This window comes from Tenrec ecaudatus, chromosome 18 (genome assembly GCF_050624435.1).
Source record: "Tenrec ecaudatus isolate mTenEca1 chromosome 18, mTenEca1.hap1, whole genome shotgun sequence".
In the NCBI taxonomy this organism is placed as follows: domain Eukaryota; kingdom Metazoa; phylum Chordata; class Mammalia; order Afrosoricida; family Tenrecidae; genus Tenrec; species Tenrec ecaudatus.
In genome coordinates, this window is record NC_134547.1 from 59,287,574 (window position 1) to 59,308,505 (window position 20,932).

The 20,932-nt window shown below is 47.8% G+C and overlaps 1 protein-coding gene across 1 annotated transcript in view; it reads left to right on the forward strand.

Annotated features, from left to right (window-relative positions):
* The first annotated feature begins 389 nt into the window (after positions 1-389).
* The window catches only part of CDH1 (cadherin 1), a 76,965-nt gene continuing 56,422 nt past the window's right edge, over positions 390-20,932 (forward strand). The window contains exon 1 of the mRNA XM_075536729.1: positions 390-564. Coding sequence (XP_075392844.1) covers positions 390-564 — 175 coding nt within the window. The remainder of the gene's footprint in view (positions 565-20,932) is intronic.

Below are 20,932 nucleotides of genomic sequence, written 5' to 3' on the forward strand. Positions count from 1 at the left end.
AGGGGCGCCGGGCCAGTCGGGGTGCGGGCCGGGGCGGGGCAGCGCGGACGCAGCTAGGCAGAGAGCATCCGTGGAAAGAGGAATGGAGGCGTCCCCGGGATGGGGAAACTGGGGTCCAGCGCAGGCGGATGCCCCTCTGTACAGTGAATAAGTTTGAGATGTAGGGCGTTCCGGCTTCAGGAAAGTGGAACGGGGAAAAGATAAGACACCTCCAATGCAGTAGAAGACGGAAACTAAGGGGTTCAGTCAAGCCTATACAGCAGCTCCCCCCCCCCCCGTCCCCCACCTTGAGAGTTCCTGGGGGGGCCTTGGGGTTCTTGGATTTTAGGGGTCGCAGATGGGAAATTAATTCAGCAGTGCGAGGACCGCGTTGTAGAGAAAGAGTTTCCATGTGGACGGGAGGCGACCCCCCCAAGTCACCCCCGTTCCGTCCCTCTGCCCACCCGCAGGTTTCGTCGTGTCTGTGTCAGGAGCCCGAGCCCTGCCAGCCTGGCTTCAGCGCGGAGAGCTACACGTTCCCGGTCGCCCGGCGCCACTTGGAGAGAGGCCGAGTCCTGGGCAGAGGTGAGGGCACGCAGGCGGGTGGGGCCTAGAATGTGCACTCCCTTCTCTGGGCAAACCCCTGCTGACTTTACGACATTAGAAAACAAAAACCAAACCCACCCAGTCGCGATTCTTAGACAGTAGAACTGCCCCACAGGGCACTAGTGGTGGATATCTTACGGAAGTGGTCTACCTCATTTTCTCCCAGGGGGACGGCTAGTGGGTTTGAACCCCTTTCAGACTGGCTAGCAGTCGAGCTCCTAACCACTGCACCACCAGGGCTCCTGGGCTCAAAAGAGACGCCTCTGAGTTTACACAGATTTAAGGTCTTAAACTTTCACTCTATGCTTAGAGGAGGAAGCCGGCCTTTAAGGGATGGGGTAGGGACATTGAGGAGAAGCCATCTGTGTGGGGATATTCCCAGTTTACAGATGAATAAACCAAGGCTCAGTGGGGAGCCGTATACTTGCCCAGTACACCCAGCAGGAACCGTAATCTGACTCCCAGCCACAGTTCTACACCCATTTCTGTGGTGAGCCAGGGACCCTCTTGGTTGGCCAGGGCTGTGGCTTTTTTGTTCATGGAAATGAAAACTTTTTGATACAGGTACTAGTTCCCCAAGGAATAATGGTTTTTAAAAAAAAAAAAGTTTGGTAACTCTGACCCTGGATGAAAATGCTCAGGAATGCCCAGTGTACTTCTGGGTCTTATTCCTGTGAAGAGCCAGGTTATGCTTTGTTCTCCTTCATCCTGAGGGAAGGGGCCGTTTTTACTTCTGGTTTCACTGACTCAGGTGCATTTCTCACCCAGCGACTTTCTCCTCCCTCCGGAGGTTGATGGATGGGGCGGGCACTGGGACAATAAAGGAAGCATTTTTTAAAAAGAGAAATCACTCAGGTCGCCTGAGGCGTCCACTGTGAGTGTTCTGCCAGCCACTGGTCACTTCAAAAAATCTAGCTATCACACTGCTGTCTGGAAAAAAAAATTATTTTTAACTTTGGAAGTTGTTCTAAAAGTGGGTGGCGTTTTTCCCCCCCAGGGAAGCTAAAGCTTGATTGATGAAACATATTTGTTTTTCTGAGACCAGCCTCTGTTAGGAGCTTTCTATTGAGCCAGAAAGAAAGTATTGTCTGCCTAATGTTGCAGAATGCGGGCCATGGCTCAGCCAGCCTCTGCTTGAAGTTTTGCCTAGTTCGGGGCGAGAGACCAGGTTACCATGATGTGGGATATGGGGACAGGGGCGCACACGTCTTCTCAGTATTTCACAAACTTCAGGTTATAGAAGTGTTTTACAATATGAACTATAAACTCAGCTGGCTGTGAAGGGCCCCAACCCTTTATCAGAGTGCACTGTGGAGGCATGGACAATCAGATGCCAGCTAGGTAGCCTGGGATATTTTGGTGGAGTGTGGTGGGTGGTAAGGAGGGGGAAAACCTGACCAACCTCGAAGAGTCAGGGGTTAGAAATGGCAACATGTATCCTGTGTGTGTGTGTGTGTGTGTATGCAGGAACCCTGGTGGCTTAGTGGGTTCTGCTTTGAGCCGCTAACCACAAGGTTAGCAGTTGGATCCCATCAGCACCCCCTCCCACCCTACCCCCAGCTGTCTGCTGCTGTAAAATGGGTTTGGTAGGTATTTGCTTTTCTGCACCAAGATAGTCAAAGTCAAGCGCAGTGGGTTAGTCCCAAGTGTGGATTAGAGGAACTCCGGTGGAGTGATGGTTACTCGTTCTTTGGGAGAAAGATTGGGCTTTCTACTCCGGTAAGCAGTTGTCTCAGAAACTCACAGGGGCAGTTCTACCCTGACCTATTGGGTTGCCATGAGTCAGCATCGACTTGATGGTGGCGAGTTTCTTTTTTCAAAAGTGTGGATTAATCTGGTTTTTAAAAGTACATAGTGTTTGAACGTTAATATAGAGTCATAATGATATGATTATTCATTAACAGCAGCCTCCTACTCGCTTTTGAACCAGATTCTCCAGCAAGGGGCTTCACATACTTTTTCTTTGTTTTTCACATATTTTTTTCTTATTTTAATTCTCAGTATGGGTCCCATGGTTATTAACTATTGGCAGCAACTTAGATCCAAGTGGGATTCAGTAACTGCCCAAGGATCCAAGCCGGTCTTTCTCTTCCCCCTCACCCCTCTTCTCTCTTTTCAATAATCCCAGAAGAAAGAGCTTGGGACCTTTGCGAAATAGAGGCAGCCTCCCTGTGTGCACCTAGAGAGCAGAGGGGTTGACAGGGGGGCCCCAGCCCCTTTAAGAAGGTGGTGGTGGTGGTGGTAGAGAGGGGTGGGAAGGTGTGGTTCTCTGGCTGGTGGCTTTGGTGGGAGAGGCGGCTCCCATTCTACGCCACAGAGAGTAGCTGGTTCCAGTTCCCTTTATGTCCTCAGACTCCACTTCCACTCACCAGATGTCCTGGTGTTTAACTTCTTTTCTTTTTGGCCTTTTGGGTCAAGGGAATCTCCTTGGATCTGTCCACCACGGACTCCCTGCAGGTCAGAAGTTTCACTGGGTAAAAAGAGCATATTTTGCTTTTGAACACGGGAACTGGCTTTGATTTAAAACACAGCTAGGATTTGGGGAGGCAGTCTTAACCTGGGAAGTGGAGGGACATAACTTTAGAACCAGGCTGAAACTTTGGCTTTGTGGAGAATTTGCTTCCTGGGGGTTTGAAGACAAAGAACCTAGAGCTTTTTGTCTACAGATGTCTGTAAAGAGGGTCACAAGTGGGGTGCTGACCCAACTCGGGGGACTTCAGGTGGCGTGTAATATGTTGTGCAGGTCATTCCTGTGTCCCAGGAGATGGGTAGCCTGCCATCTCAGCCTTGCGTTCACTCATTCGGTTTCTCTTCCGGCTGTGGAATGGAGATTGAAAAACCGAACTATGAAAGTGTTTGTCAGAGCTTCTGAGTATTATGTTTCTTCCTAGCACAAAGGGGCTTGAGAAACCCAGGCTATCAGAAGGCTTGGGGTCTTGCAGGATTAACTTCCTGCACGCAGTTGTAAGTCGATGGAGGAAGGGAAGAAGTCAGCAAAGCAGGCAGGCTTTTAAACCAGTGGTTTCCATGTTTACTTTTGCCACAATATGGCCCTGGACAAACGGGCCTCTAGTTGGGGTTGGAGCTCTGGCTGCTTGATGAGTTGACATAGCTCTCCCATTCCTCCCTGTGTGGCTTCGGTATACTTTTCCCTCCTTTCTAAAAGACCCGCTGAAAGGTGGGGGAAGCAATAGGCAGGCCCTCTCATCAAACTGGGCTCTGGGAAAAAGCAAATACAGAAACCTGCTTCGGGATCACTTCACTTCATCAGATATCTGCTCCCCCACCCCTCAAACGCCACTTCCCCAATTACTCATGTCTGTGGCCTGGGTTGGTGCATGGAGGTGGAGGGGCCCTGCACACCTTTCAGGAAGACTGGCTGCTACTCGTTGCCTGTGGGGCCACTGGGCCTGTCTCCCCCTCTGCCAGGTGGTTATAGAAATCCCTGTCTGCTGCCCAGGAGGAACTTTTTATTGGATACGCTTTTTCTTCCGAAATGCTCACCTTGGTGTCTCTTACACATTCCCTTCCAAGCGTAGCCCCAGATAAGCCAGACGCTGAAGCAATCACCTCGAATCTCCCAGAAGCTGCCAAAACCCTACAATCCCCGAGAGGCTGCTGTCAACAATCCCAGCCCTACCTTTCTGGGTTTCCACATTGTCTCACCATTCCCCCCACCTCCCGGCACTCCTCTGGGGCAGGTGTGTGTGTCTGGGGTGAGGGTGAGTCATCAGTAGAGTTGGTTAGTGTAGTTCCGGAGTAAGCAAGTGAAAGATCCACAGTTGAATTTCAGTTACTAGCTATATGGGATCTCGGGGAAGCTGCTTGTCGGAGCCTCACTTTCTCCATCTGTAAAATAGGGACAATAATTACCCTTAAAGGAGCCCTGCTGGCATAGTGGGCTATGCACTGACCTGCTAACCTGAAGGTGTGTTTCTCTGAGGGAAAAAGGAGACTGTCTGCTCCCATAGTCTCTGAAACCCAAAGGGACAGTTGTACCCTGGCCTGTAGGATTACTGTGAGTCTGAAGCACTCGATGGCAGTGGATTGTTATCCAGTGGTACTGATTACTTCTTACTGGCTTGTGAGAAATAAACAGGCAACTTTCATTTGTTTGAACTACTATGAGTGCCAATACTGAGTGAGACCTGGGGCACAGTCATGAACAAGCAGCTATGGGCTCCTCTCCGTGGAGTGAGAAGATGGGCAAAGATGGGCAAAGGCAATGTGTGGCTGATGTTCTTTGGGGCCATAATTGACAGTCAGTATTATTTGAACAGAGGGATGAATGGGTAGCTATTCACTACTTCTCATATCCCTTTATGTATTGGGTTGCTTAATACAAGGTCAGCAGTTTGAACCCACCAGCTGTTCTGCGGAAGAAAAATGAGGCTTTCTACTCTCCTAAAGAGCTACAAGTCTCAGAAATCCACACGGGCAGTTCTGCCCTGTCTGTATTGACTCAATGGCAGTGAGTTTGGTTTGGTTCTCACAGTCCAGGTGACCGCAACACTGAAGTACTGCCTAAGGACTCTTTGTTTCCAGGGAGGTTAGGGAGTGGTTTACCTGGAGCCTTGGTGAATTGTAGAAATTCAAAGCATCTTAAATGCAACCATTTCACACATACCTTGGCTTTTATTCTTTTCTTCCCCAACCCAATGGCCCCAGGCCAGCCCCAGGGCTTGGCTGTAACTAGTCTGGAAGAGCTGGTCTCTTAGAACTCTCTACTGTGCTGGCGAGGCTGCATACCCAGTGGCTCTTGAATCCACGCTCACAGAGCTAAAAGTGTGTCCTGGGGATACTGTGGACTGAGTGCTTCCTGCTGAGAGCACAGAGGCAGAGAAGGGAGACCTCAAACCTGAATCCAGAAATGGAGGGTTGGTAGTCAGTTTTAAGTGTTTACATCTTTGGTCAGTGTGGGGAGGAGGGGAAAGAGGGCGCCATTGTCTTTTCCTCTCCACCTTCCTCCTTTCTGCCTTTGCCATCTCTTCTCTCACTACTTTCGCTTTTTATATACCCCAGCTCTTGCTCGTTGCACCTCTTTTTCTGTACCTTTCCTCATCTTTCTTTTTTTTTAATTTCCATTCTCCTCTGTCTGACACTTCCCTTGGTAGCATCATCCCCAAAGTTGACAGGTTCTTGAGCCAGGCTGCCTGGACTGGAGATCCAGGGGTGTTGGCCAGGGACCTTCCTCTCCAGGGGACAGTGGGGATCGGAGCCCTCAACCCTCAATCCGAGGGAGGGAGTATGTGTGGAGGGTCCAGGGCAGGCTCACCACTGGCTGCTCCTGTCCTGGGAGCTCCTGGAAGTTAGTCCCTTTTGTTAGAGACTCCCATGTTTTACCTTTGGCTCAAAGGTTCCCTGTGCTCCCTCCCACCCAGCAAACCAGCCAAACCAGTTTCCTCTCTCCAAGCTTCTACCTTTCAGCAAACACTGCTCTGCAAACAGTGCTTTGACCAGAATGCCCTTTGTTAGAAAAGAAAATTCTTGCTGGCCACCCTAGTTGGCTTGGGGTGGGTTCAGAAAGGAGACCTGCTCCCCAATAGTGTTTAGCACTAGGGTGGGGCCCGGCCAGCAGGCAGCAGCTGGTGGTTGGTGGGGGTGGGGTGGGGTGGGGGTGGGGCTGGTGTGGAGGCATAGGATCCCTCCATTTGTTAGCTCCAGCTGAATTTTAAAAAGTATTTCTTAATCCAGATGCCTAAAGAGACTCTATCTTGTTGTTCCCCAAGAGGATGCCCCGCCCACCTGGCTAAGTCCCCACTCACCTTGGGCACTTCCAGAACACTGATTTGCCCTCCTGCACACCCACTGAGCCACAATCTCCAGGGCGGGGTCTGGGATCAGAATTTCAAAAGTTCCCTAGATGTCCAGAACCACCCTATTCACTGCCTGGAAGAGCCCCTGGGCAGGGTCACAGATATTTGGAAAGTCAATAGCTGGTGCCAGCCAGGGTGTGGGGCACCTCCCTATCTAGCCCTGAGGCCAGCGCTGGAAAGGCCCCACTTCACAATGAAGTGTCGGGCTGATGCAGGTGGGAAGTGGATTAGACAGGTGACCAGTACAGGGACTTCTCCCCACTGGGTACCCAGTGCTGAGGCACTATCTTGGTTAAAGCTCCTGCGCTTAAGGAAATCTCAGAAAGACTCCTGACCAGGTAGCTCCTCTGCTGTCTGAGAATGCTTCCGAGGTGGGGAGAGGTGCAGGGGATGCTAGGAGCAGCCAGGCCCATTGGCCCTTGTTGCATGAGTGGACTCCAGTCAAGCAGAGGAAAGAGAAAAGGTTCTCCAGGAAGAGAAAACAGTGCCCATAAGCTGGAGCTGTGCCTTCCTGCATACGAAGGGCAGAGAGGCTGAGGGCGAGGCTGTAGAGGCCAGCCCGGGCTGGGCTACCCCAGCATCTTGCACCCTGGGCCAGCCCCAGCACAAGGTTTGTAGCCATATCTGCTTTTGGTTAACAAAAGTCCGTATGGCTACCTACCTATCTATGGTAGAGAGTTCTTTCCTAAGGCACAGGTAACAAGTTCGTTCCTCACAGGTAAACTAATTAGTCTCCTCTGTATCCTTACAGAGCTTCCTCATGGAAATACAAACATAGCCCTGTTTCTTTACACAAATGCAGATGTAGCAGTTCATGTTCCTTTTACAAGGAGGTTAGCACATCCTCACGCTCATCTGTGCCTTCCATTCTCGAACAACTTCCACATCTTTTTGTGGAAAATGACCCTGACCCTCCCATCGGTGGGTCTGTAGGATCAGGCAATCTGCTGCTCATGCTGATAGGCATTCCCAAGCTGCTTTCACAGTGATGGGGTCACAGCTTCTGGACAGCCTGTCCCCTGTCCCCGTGGAGATTTTAAGCAGGAACGTGGGACCAGTGTCTGGACCTTCTGTCTCTGAAGACAAAACTTTTGATTCCGGGATTGATGGGAAGATTTCCAGCACCTCAGCCACGAGTAGTTCCCAACCCATACCTCTGAGGTGCAATCCTCCTGACTCGGAGACCCCAAAGGACAGAGTAGAACTGCCCTGCAGGGTCTCCGAGGCCATCAGTCTCATCTTGACACGGCCTCCTTTTCCCTAGCATAGCTGGTGGGATCAGAACTGCCTCCTTCCCACTAGGGCACCTTAGAAGCGATCCCAGCACTTGCTAGCGTGCTCCTTTGTATGAGCACTGTGAGTAAGGGAGGGAATCGAGTGCCGGTGATTGATGTGTCGGCAACGTCCTCAAGGAGGTATTGGGGATTTGGGGTCTGGAGCTTGGAAGAGTGTTAGGTACTGGTTGAACTATGAATGTGTATGACAATAGCTTTCCTCTGGATCTCCTGCGTACACACAGACCTTGGTGGGACCTCCCACCCTGGGGCGGGGGGGCATCATGGAATTGCTGTGGCAAGAACATTCCTCAAATATTTGTCCAGATTGCATGTTGGGCGTGGGCCCTGCCAAGGGCCTTACACTTGACCAAACTCGCTCACCGCCATGGAGGCCATGCCAACTCATGGCGACCCTAGGGGACAGGGTGGAACTGCCCCGTGAACTTCCGAGGCAGTAGCTCCTTAGTGGAGAGCCCCATGTGTCTCCTAGAGAGCGGCTGGTCATCACCAGGGCGCCTTTGCAGGCATCACAGGTCTGTTCATTGTCACAGAGCCCCAAGGTGGGAACTGTCGCTACCCCCACTCTGCAGACAGCGTCTCAGAGAGGATGACGACTTGCTGAAGGCTGCCAAGCCAGGTAGTGTCAGAGTTGGGGCCAGGACCCAGGATTCGGCCCCCCTCTACTGCCCTTTTACCAGACTCCGTCACCTGTAGTGCCTGGTTCACCTTTGTTCAGAGGAAGGAATTCTTCCTTGCCTTTTGGAAAGATGGCTTTTTGCATCTCACTCATTTTTAAACCTTTTACATTTATTTTGTTGCCGTTGTATGCAAAACATACACTAATTCAACTCTTTCTGCACGGACAGTTTAATGACCTGGATAGGCATCCATTCTCACCTGAGTTTCAGTTACTGACATAGACTCACTGCCCCGCTGAGGCACCTCTCTCATTGGAAATTGCTGGTGTTATTTTGATTTTCCATAGATCTTAAAAGCAGAATTTTCAAAACAGGCATTTTTTAATAGTTATGCTACACTAACTGCCTGGCTTTAGGAAGACGTTAGGGTATGTTTTTGTTAAACTTTAAAGAATCAAAAAAATAAAAACAAACAAAAAAAAGCTTTTAAAGGATCACTTCAGGGCAGCTATTTTCAGTGGCGCATTCAGTCCCAGGCTCCAGAAAGAGTGAACTCAGAGAATTTGAAAGCCTGCATTTCCCCACTTATTTACCAGGATTCTTCAGTACCGTCTTGGATCAAGGGTTCAGTAATGGTACTTGGGCTCCGTCCAGTTCTTCCCGACTCAGGGCCAAGCAGGCACTTGCTCCCGGGAACAGTGAGCCCCACAGTCTTATCCTCCCTTTGTTCACTCGCCCTCGTAGGTTGCTCCCAGGGAATAAGAACCTGGGGTGTGACTTGGATAGGCAGCTTGCAAGCTTTTAAGAACCCAGGCTTTTAGGAAAGATGGCTTTATGCATTTTGCATCTCATTCATGATGATGTCAGAAGTCACTGTCTTTTGCCTTTGAAAAGTCTCTCTTTGTATGATGCTGTCGGGCAATGTTTAGCCTCTTTTCCACTTGATGAGGCGACCCGGTGGCTTGGCGGTTACTTAGTGAGCTGCTACCAGGCGGTCCCAACCACCAGCCTCTCTGAGGGAGGAAGGGTTCCATTAAGAGTTACAGTCCGGGAAACTCCCGGGGACAGATCTATCCTGTCCCGTGGGGGTGCTAGGATGGCAGGCAGTTTGAGTTTTGGTTTTCCCTCTTAATTCCCTCATTTCCAAAAAGGGGCTAGACGCCTTCCTGTGTGTCTCTTGCTAGTTGTCCGGAAATCTCATTGATAATGGCACTCGGGATGGGCTAACAAACCACCAACATCAGTGGTTCTAGAGGCTTAGTCTAGAGCCGTGGTTCTCAACCTTCCTAATGTTGCAACCCCTTCATGCAGTTCCTCATGTGGTGGTGACCCCCAGCCATAACATTATTTTCATTGCTACTTTATCACTGTCAGTTTGCTACTGTTAAGAATCTGGCAACCCCTGTGAAAGGGTCATTTGACCCCCCAAAGGAGTCGCGACCCACAGGTTGAGAACCGCTGGCTTATATCAATTCATGTTCCATCTGGGGCTTATTCAGGGTGCTTGAGCCCTGCCGGGTCTGTGTGTGGACCTCTCTCCTAAAAGATGGAGAGCGTGTCCATAGCCCTCGGAACTCGGATGCTACTGTTCGGTTCTAATGGGGGCCCTTCCTGGGAGGGTTGGGGGACCTCCCAGGGAGGGCTGAACCTGTTTCCCACAAGGCAGATCCCAAACAGTAGCCTGCACAGGGCTCCGTGGGATAATTGGTCAGGGCCTAGATAATAATTAGCCAACTTTGTAATTAGGAGTGCTTGTAAAAAGCCGAAAGCCATTCAGATTTATCTCACTCTGGGCAAGTTCAAGGTTAAGAAGAACACCTGTTGCTGTGGTTTGGCATTCAATATTGTTGAGACAATGTCTCCGTTCCCAGAAACCTCCCCCCCCACCCCAAAAAGGAGATGTTTTAGTCTCTTCACTTAAATTTTGACAGCCTCATTTTTGGGGGGGAAGTCTTGCTCTCCACAGCGTCCTTGTCCTGCTGAAAGTTCTCCGCTGATTCATGCAGAGTGTAAAGCACATTTTAAGCAGAATGACACCAGAGTATTTTCTATGACTACCTGGTCTCCATACTCTGCCCCCACCCCCATTCACATCTCCTTCCCTACTCCTGCTCCTCTTCCCAACTGTACTCGGAACACACACCAGGCACTTCGACCTCTGGGCCTTTGCACAGGCTATACCCTCTGCTGCCTGACTTTTTCGTTCTTGTTCTTTGTCGCCATCTAACATCTGTGTATTTCACCTTTTCACTGTCTTTCCCATCTAAGTGCAAGCCCCAGTCTGAGGCCCGAGATTTTTGTCTTAATTTGTTCACAGTCCCCACGGCAGCTAGAATAGTGTTTGGCATGTAGAAGCTGTTTAATACTAAGTCAATGTTGACTGAATGACTAAAAGAGATTTCAGGATGTTTATATGCACATCTATGCATACCCTTTGCTTTGGGAGGCAACCTGTGTATGTATGTGTGTGTGTAAAGAAAAGGGGGACTTTGTCCTTATGTCCACATGCTCCGTGGAAAGAAGACAAGAAGGGATGCTCTCAGGGTATTCTACTTGGCTTTCCCCAGTTTCTCTGGTGTCCCTGGTATAACCTTACCTAATTGTCTTGTCACAAAACAGCTTGCAGGCCCCAGTGTCAAGGTCAGACGAGTCATTTCTGCCCCACACTTCTTGCTGTAAGGAAGCACCAGATCAAAATCTGAAACAGATATCTGAGCCTGCCAGCAACGACATCTGTTTGGTTTCCCATTGTCTGGGTAACACCTTCCTTGAGCAGGTTTCCCAGATAAACCTAACACCTTCCACCTGGGTATCCCCAGCTTCCTCCAGGCCCATGAATTGTTCAAGACCAGGTGGCCATCCTGCTAGTTCTTGGCAATGCACAATGCACAGGAGCCTGAGAGGAGTGAGCTTCTTGAGGGATGCACACACGCGAAGGCTAACTGAAAAGCTCCTGGCCAGAGTGAAAAACCTCATCACGCCAAAGTTCATCTGATTAATACTAAGTCACCAAGAGTGCTGAGGGGACAACGTCGTAAACAATATGTTTGTAAGATATATCACCTTTTTAAAAAACTATGAAAAAAGAAAAAGAAAACCTTTGTATATATTTAAATTTATCTGTTTATTAAAATGTATTCAGTAGTATATATGTATAATTGAAACCAAATGTTTCTATAATATTTATAATTAAAGTAGCAGTCAATAGATCACCCTATAATTAATTTTATGTTATATGAATTTCACTTCAATAAAAATATGTCACCCTGCCTGCAGGGAGATAACTTCTTAATGGGCAAGGTGGCCAGATTTAGCAAATGAGAGTACAGCACACCTAGTCATATTTGATTTCCAGATAAAACAAGGACTGAGGTTTTAGTGTATAAGTCTGTCCTGTGTGGTGTTTGAGACATACTTACGTCGTAAGAAAATTGCTGTTTTATCCTTTGTTTATCCTAACCAATGTATTTTTGCCAACTTTCTATTGAGAAATGGGGAGTGCTTTACAGAACAGGTTACTTTTCCATTCGACACGTGATACACATTGTGTTTCACGTCATCGATTGCAGTGTCCACGCTGCTCATCCCACCTCCTTCCTGTGTTTCCATTTCTATTCTTCTGCCTCTCCCAGCACTTCTGAACATTGTCATTGGGTAAATTCTGCCCTTTCGATCTTAAATGGGTTGATTATCCTAAGGAGTACGTATCTCCCTCGTGTTAAAGTTCTCATTGTAGAACTCCTATTGCTCATCACCTGTGGTCAGCAAGTGTCAGCAGAGCTTCCAGACCAAGACAGAGTAGGAATATGTGGACCACTTCTAAAAGATTAGCCACTGAAAATCTTGGGCACAGCAGCAGCACCTCTCTGATACAGTGCTGGAAGATGAGCTCCTTTGGTTCGAAATTACTCAAAACAGGACGAGGGGAGGGCTGCTTCTTCAAAGTAGAGTTGACCTGAGTGATACAGATGGAGCAAAGCTTCATTTGCTGATGGGGCATGATTCAAAATGAAAATAAGTGTTAATTCCAGTAGCAATTCAGATATGTGATGTATACAGTATGAATGTGGGAAAATTGGAAGTTGTCAAAAATGAAATAGAATGTGTAAAGGTATACAAGGGGGCACCTCCCAAAAACTGACGCTCATTTGTGGCTTGTTTGTTTTTTTGATTTGAGGGTGATAGTGGAGTTAATTCCATCAGGTCAAACTGTTAAGCTTTCCATTTAGAGGTTCTGAAAAGATTGTGTAACAGTGTGTGACAAAAAAGGCCTGATTTGTGGCAGACGGGAGACTGATTTTGCCACCACAATGCACCTGCTCACGCAGCCATCTCAGCGCCCCAGTTTTTAGCAAAAAACAGCATGCCTCTTGCCCCACTTCCCATACTCACCTGATCTCGCTCCATGTGACTTCTTTTTATTTGCGCGAATGAAGAGGGACGTGAAAGAACGATTTGATGATGTAGAAGAGGTGAAGAAAAAACCAAGGGAGGTCTTGTCAGCCATCCAAATAGTAGATGAGTGTGAAAATTGTATCTAAGATGGAATCGCAGATTTGACAAATGTATTAAGCGTAATAGAAAGTACTTTGAAGGTGATAAGTAAGGTTGCTTTGTAAAAAAACTTAAATACATAGCTTTAAAATTTTTTTAATTTAAGATCCTCTTATTGGAGGCTCTTACAGCTCTTATAACAATCCATAGATTAATTGTATCAAGCATATTTGTACATATGTTGCTATCTTCATTTTCTAAACATTTACTTTGTATTTGAGATAGGTATTTGCTCTTTTATCCCTCCCTCCCCCAAATTCTGTTTTATTGAGAGTACTCCCTCGTATGTAGTAGGCATTAATGAGCTGAAACAAATAGACGGGTATTGGCCATTTTGAATCCGACGATGCAATGGTTTACTGTGCTGGGAATGACAAATCGTAGAGGGACTGAGTTGCTTTCTTTGTCACTAGAAGGAAAGACTTCAAGATGTATCTGGAAGTACAATGCTGTTGTTAACAGGATACTATCTATGTACCTACGAGGAAGACCAGTTATTAGATGAATGAATACATTGAAAAAATTTACAAATTTCTGCAGTCTGAAACTAATCAAACGTGCAATCAAAATGCATCGAAAGTCACTGCATTGGAATTGATAATTTCACATTGTAATGTGAAGGTTGGAAACAAGAAAGACCGGTAGTTATAAAAAATGGTCTTGGTGATAGAAATGAAAGTCCACCGGAGCCAAAAATACGACTCTGGGTATATGCCACTTGAATTTAGAGACCATCTCAAGAAGAAAGTTGGTTCATTGACCCCGGGGTGACCAAAGAACAGAGGATTGTGGAATGACATCAAGAACATAATAGGTGAAGAATGCAGCTCAAACGATTTACTGATGCAGGGAGCATCCCAAGAAGATGGATGGGGGTAGGTGGGCTGGGTGGGTACACAGAATCAGTGTACCAGGAAGAGCCAGTCAACCTCCAACTCTTTCAAGAGGTAGTATATGAGCAAGAACATGACATTGAAGGAAGAAGTTTGACCTTCATTGAAGGCATTGGCAAAAAAACCCAGGGCTGCAGGAATCGACAGGATGCAAATTGGGTGGTTTCAGGCACCCGCTGCAGCACAGGCGACATTAACTAAGAGTTTTGGAAGACAGATCCCTGGCCAACCAAATGAAAACTATATGTTTGTGTGCATTGCAAAGAAATGTGGCCTAATGAAATGCAGAAATTACCAAAGACTATTAATATCACATGCAAGAAAAATTTTGCCGAAGATAATTCAAAAAGTCATGGCAGCATTCTGCTCACAGGGAACTAACTGGCAGAAGTTCTAGCCAGGTTCATTAGAGGAAGCAGAACGAGTAGGATATTGTTGCTGAGCTCAAGGCTGGAAGCAGAGAATCACAGAAAGATGCTTGCTTGTTTGTGAATCATAACACCTATGGAACATTGCAAAGAAAGGGAAATTCGAAATGCTTAAATTGTGCTCACATAGAACTTCATAGGTCAAGAGGCAGTTGTTTGAACAGAACCAGGGAATGCTGAATGGCTTCGAACGCAGAAAGGTGTGCACAGAGTTGCACGGTGCCTAATCTGAGACGCTGGACTGTAGAAGAATGTAGCTTTAGGACTGGAGAAAGCCCATTTGCAACCTCTAATATGCAGAAGCCTTGCTTGCTGAAGAAAGAGGACTTGGAACTGCCGACTTGCTGATAAAGATCAAAGACTTCAGCCCTCTGTGGATTACAACTCAGTGTAAAGGCAGCACAAATCCTCACAACTGAACTAATAAACAGAACAAAGATTTCATTTTGCCTGAATATGCAGTCACCGCTCTTAAAAGCAGTAGCCAAACATTGCATCAAGCAAATGATTCCGCAGAAGGCCTCTTTAAACTTCTAAAGAGCAAAGAGGGTACTTGGAGGCGTGAGGTCTGCCTTACCCAAGCCCTGGTATTTCACATTGCCCGTTGGCATGCAAAAGCTGGGAAATGAAAAAGAGAGAATGGAGAAGAATTGGTGCATCTATCTGAAGGTGTTGTCGAAGAATCTTGAGTATACCGTGGGTTGTCAGGAGAACAACAAATCTGCTTTAGAAATACAGTCACGTTGCTCCTGAGAGGCAGGGTGACAAGACTTCATCTCACGTAGTACAGACCTTGGAGGACACCGTGCTTGGTGAAGTAGAAGGGCAGCGACAAAGAGGAAGGTCCTGGACAGGATAGAGGGACATGGGTTGACACAGACTGCCACAGTGGACTCCAACATAACCACTGTGAGGGTGGCCCGCAACTGGGCATAGATCGGGTCGGTATGAGTTGGAATGACCTAGTGGCCTCTAACCACAGGCCACTTCCCAGTTGTCCAGTTGATTCTGACGCCTGGCAGTCTCATGGGTTATCTCCGTTTCCATTGGGATTCACAGGATTGTGTTTTGTGCTTAAGAACAGCTTTCGAAAATCGATCACACAGGCTTTGCAGGCACTTCTGGGTGGGCTTGAACCTCTCACCTTTTGGTGAGCACTCAAATGCCTTCACACTGCACCCTCCTGGGACTCCACTGGGAATATAAAAGCCAAGCCAGCCTTTGGCATGGTATGGATTCCGTCTGTGCTGCCATCCACACTCCACTGTTTTCAATAGAGGAGAGTGGTCCGTCTGTACGGGAGTAGACGCCGACTCTGTCCCAACCCTGGCAAGGGACAAAACGCAGATCTCTCCTGGCACAGCTTCCAGTCGCATTGGAGGGCAGAGAGCTGGCGATCTCTGAAGGAAACAGTAGAGAGGGCAGGGGAGGAGAATACACTCGACTGGTGCATACAACACTCTCTACTTCTCTTGCTGGTTTTTTTCAGCACTCTGCTTTTCTCTGGGTCCTATCATTCATCTGTGTGCAGGGACCACACGGATGAAGCTCATGATTACAGGGTGTGTGGTGGAAGTTAACAAGTGGCCATTTCAATGCGAAACGCTTGGGATTCAGTTGTCCCGGCAGCACATGTTGCGGGGTTCTTTGAGTGCTGCTAAACAAGGCATGAGTGGAGAGCTGCCACTCTTTAACCTGAAGGCGGGTCAGCAAACCTACCTCCCTGAATGAAGTGCCAGAGGGACCCTGTCCACATGCTAGCCTCCGGGGCAAAAGCACTCAGCTTTCATTTCTCTCCCCAGCCCTCTCTCTCTCTCCCTCCCTCCCTCTCTTTCTTTCTCCATCTCTCCATCTGCCACAGAGTCGATTCCTATAGGATAGAGTAGAGCTACTGTGGGTTTCTGAGACTGACTCTGTATATAGGAGCAAAGTGCTTGGTGGTTTTGAACTACTGACCATGCAGTTAAACCAATTCGTAACCACTGCGCCATGAGTTCTCTTTTAAGAGGGATATATATATATATATATATATATATATATATATATATATATATATATATGAAAAATAGAAACCAGAACTATGTATATTAATTGGGGGAGACTTTTGGGAAAGTCATTACTTTGAGTAGAGATCCGAGGAAGTGTATCGGATTGTCTTGAGACTAGGCTCACTTTTCCCAAAGGAATCACATCTCCTTGAAAAGATATTGGGATTCAAACCAGTATCGAATGCTCTTTCCAAGCCACCTGCCCCTTGGCGTGTTGCCCAGAGGAATATTGTCTTCTTAACCTCATGGCAGAGGGATGGATGAGATTGTTCTAAACCTCTTAGATTTTTTTTTTCTTTTTTTCGGGGCGGGTGGTGGTGGTAAGTATGTCATTGTCCCATGACCAGTTAGAATGAAACCTGGACTCAGAATGAGGATTTTTCTGGCTGCAAATCTCCTCCTCCACACATTCTTCATCTCAGTTGTGTGGGCGTGCATGGAAAGGGAGCCGAGGTGCCCAACTGGCTTGTGGGGAAAGCCCTGGCTTTTCCTCTTTAGAAAGGTTTACTTCTTGAGTCAGTACCTGACCGCTTACTGACAGGTGAGGTGGGGCTCTGAGTCAGTGATTAAATCAACTCTGACCTCATCCTCGCTCAGGAGCAGGTCCTTGGATGTTAGCTCATTGCACAAATTCCCGGAGTCATTGGTTCTCGATGTCGTCATTCTTCAGCAAAGAACCCTGTGTGACTTGGGAAATGGCTGCTTCCAGCAGCTCCCCAGGGCGGTGCACGTGACCTGTTTCATGACCACACCAACACCCCCGGGCTTGTCATCACGAATGACTAGACTTTCTGGAGAAACTAGCCATAGTTAGTCGGTGTATTTCCTGTAGCCTTTGCCTTCTCATCTCAATTCCGCATTCAAAGTGAAAATCCTCTTCCGAGCCTAGCCCGCGGGGTGTTTCATAGTTGGTCAATGGAAGTAAGGCTGATTTTGTTGCTTTGGACTTTGAAATTGACTCCTGTATTTTTGTGTGTATTTCCCCCACCCTTTCTGCTAATCCTTTTGCCTGGACCGTGGGAATATCTAAGAATTAGCTGCCTGGGAGACTAGTCCTGGGGAAGCACATGCCACTTGCCAGGTGTGAGGCTTCATTCCTGGTTTCACAGAGACTGGAAAGTCCAGGTTCTGACTGTAATCCTCAGCATTCCTCTCTTACCCTGGAGTTAAGGGCGAGCCTGCCTTAGAGAGGGACGATGACTTGGGGGAACTGCTGGGAGAAACAGGATCTCTCCAGTTCAAAGCCTGGCTCCCTACCGAATGTGCCAGGGCAGCTTGGACAGGGCACTTCACCTTTCTGGGCCTGTGTAGTTCCTGTCTCAGGGTCTTAATGGGGCATTCACTGAGTGTGTTAATCCGGGTAGACTAGAGAAACAAATCCAGTGACATTCATATGTGTAAGAGAGAGTTTTATATCAAAGGGAAATTGTATATTAAGAAAACAGCCCAGATCAAGTCCATAAGTCCAATATTAGCCCATATGTCTGATACCAGTCCATCAATTCCTCTTCAGACTCACACAACACATGCAACGAAAGACTGAAGGTCCAGTGGGTGGAGTCTTGTGGATCCCGTGGCAGTGGAAGCATCTCAGTGCTGGCAGGGGTCTCCACATGGCTCCTCCAGTTCCAGGGCTCTGCCTCCATCAGCTTATGTAGCTTGTCAGCAGGAGACCAGCAGGAGAGTGTGTGTCCCAGGAGTTCCCAGGATCCTCAGGAGACAGCCATGCCCACACAGAGGCTTCCTTGGCTGTGGCTTGATTGACAGGCTAGACTCCACCTCTTTGCTCCAGGGGATCGTAGATCGTAGATGACGTAACTGCCACACTGAGTATCTATACAGTGCTTTTATTGTTAGACATTTCTGTATTAGAACTGTGCCAGAAACCAAAACTAAGCCAACTGCCATCGAGTAGATTCTGACTCAGAGCAACCCTACCATAAAAGGTCGAGTGGAACTGTTCCCTGGGGTTCTTGAAGATATAAATCTCTACGGAAGCAGAAAGCCTCAACTTCCTCCCACGGCTGGTGGGTGCAAACTGCTAACAGCTCCGTTGACCAGGGCGCCTTGAATTGTATCAAAAGGGTGAAAAGATTTGTGCTACCCTCTGAAGGAGGGAGAGAGGAGGGCAAAGAAGAGCGAGGACATGATCGATCATCCTAGGCTCCCTGCTCCTTGACCTCCCCAAATCTAAGACGCTTGTCTGACCCAGCACCCATTAACCATTGTCTGTCCCCATGCCAAATGGTGTTGGTGCCAGCTGGGCACACCATCACATAGCTAATCAACACTAATTGATCATCAAAACCTATTTGGTTGGACTAGCCCGCAAAGTTGAATCTAAAATAAATCCCATTTTATGTCGAAGGAAACCCAGGAGAAATTGAGCGTGACGTGCCTAAGGAAATGGCCGACAGGGGTTGGACTCCTGGTCTGCTGACTCCAAGGTCATAGGACCGGCAGTGTTTCATTGTGCAGTCCCAGCGGCCTTTGTGAGAACCATCATTATTGCTGTGTCTGTTCTCCTGGCTTTTCTGGAGTTAGGGGTAGCGAGTCTTATTCCCCTTCCCCTCCTCATTGGTTAAGTACAAAATGTAAGATATTCTGCATCTCATGTTCTTCACTCAATATATCTTGGAGATTATCTTGATGGATACTTGGTAGTGTTTCTGATTTTTGCCTAATACTTAGAAGCAATGTCCTGGGCATGTGAGAGACCTTGAGTAGGAGGGCCTGTGGATTGGGACGGATTCCTTCCCAGCCAGGATTGGCTCCTCTCTCCAAACCTGGCTGTTTTCTTTAGGCTGGAGCTCCTGCCTGACCACCCCTGCGTTCCATTCTTTCTCCACTCCCCAGGAGTGGCTGGTGTATTGCTGGCCTTTTAAGGAAGCTGAGAGCAAATTGATCTGCTTTTAAATTCTTGTCCCAGAGTAGTCAGGTGACTCCATGGAGGATGGAAAGAACAGCAGCGGAGACCAGGGTAGGGCTGCTTAGAAGCACAGCCCCTGCGATATTTGGACATGACAGGCAGCCCCTTGTCTGACTCTGATGCTGCCAGCACACCAGCTAGCTTGCTGCTGGCAGCCCTGTCCCAAAGACTGAACTGTAAGGTGTTGATGTTTCTCATCCACTGACTCTCTGGAGGAAGATAGAGGCCATGGAAGTGGGTTTGTGGTGGCTGCTGCTGGGTTTTGTTGTTTAAACTCAGAAAGGAGCCTGAAGGCGCGGTGGACTAAGCCCTGGGCTGCTGACCACAAGGTTGCTTTCAAACCTACCAGTCACTCCGCGCCTGTGGGGAAAGATGAGGCTGTCTGCTTCCATCAAGATTCACAGGCCCAGACGCCCTAAGAGACAGTTCTCTCTGCCCTGGAGGTCTTGAAGGTCCTGCAGTTTCTCAGTTTACACACAAAGAGGTTCAGTGAAGTTAGGTAGCTTAGCTGGACCAGAACCACACCGCTGGTTGATGTCCGGAGTGGAATATCAATATTAATAATGTTGATCCTCAATCACCATCATGTTCATTGCACCCATGTATTGATTGAGTTATCCCATTTTCCTGTAATAAAACAGAAGCTTCTAACCGAGTTCACACACAAGGGGGCTTCAAAAAGTCATGGAAAGTTGGGCTGAAAGATCGTGGGATTTTTCCATGAGGGCTCTGGAGCCCCTTTGGAGTTAGTGGAGCTGGGATGAAAAAGGTTTCCTCTCCCAGGCTGGCCTGCTCCTGACCCTACCTGGCCAATTCCAGCCTGTATCTGAATTCTAGATCCACCACTTTGGCCTAGAAAGGCACCCTGATGACCTCTTTCGAGGTTCAACCAAGCAGACACCACGCTGCTTTTGCCAGTTTGAGCTCTTTGGGTAAGTGAGGCTTTGAGATCCTGCTCCTCTTTGAAATCCAGGAGCATTCTGCTTTAGATCTGAATTGTGTCCAGAAGACTAGAGTTCACCAGCAGCTATTTCAGAGTTTATATTTTCCTTTTAGTTTTGTTTTCTTTCCCCAAACTGTTATGTCAGGTTGCTGCATAATTACTTTGGTGTTGGGGGTGGGGGGGTGTAGTATTTGAGGAAAGTATTTCTTTTAAATTATGTAATAGTAATATTGGGTGTATGTTGAAAACTCAAGGAGCTTTGAGTATTGTATGATCACCCACATATAAATATAGCTAATGTAGGTAAATATTGGTACATATAGTCAGATTCTGACTCACAGCGACCCTGTAGGAGAGTAGAGCTGCCCCTGTGGGTTTTCGAGACTGTAACCCCTTTTTTTTTTTAATTTAAGAAATCTTTTTATTGAGGCTCATACAACTCTTATCACAATCCATACATACATCAATTGAGTAAAGCACCCTTATACATTCGTTGCCCTCGTCAGTCTCAAAATTCGCCTTCCACTTAGGTTCCTGGAATCAGCTCGTTTTCCTTTGTTTCCCTCCCCCTCACTCCCCGCTCCCCCGAGACTGTAACTCTTTAGGAGAGTAGAAAGACTCACCTTTCTGAAGACTGGTGGTTTCAAACTGCTGACCTTGGGGGTTCACAGCCTTGTGTGACCCAGTACACTACCAGGGCACCTTAGTGCTTATTAAAGGTGAGTGAAAAGAGGGTGTGGGGGCTTCTTGAGAAAAAGATAAAAGAGTTGTTCCCTCTCATCTCCTCTCTTTAATATTGCTCAGCTTCTCCTTGGTGAAGC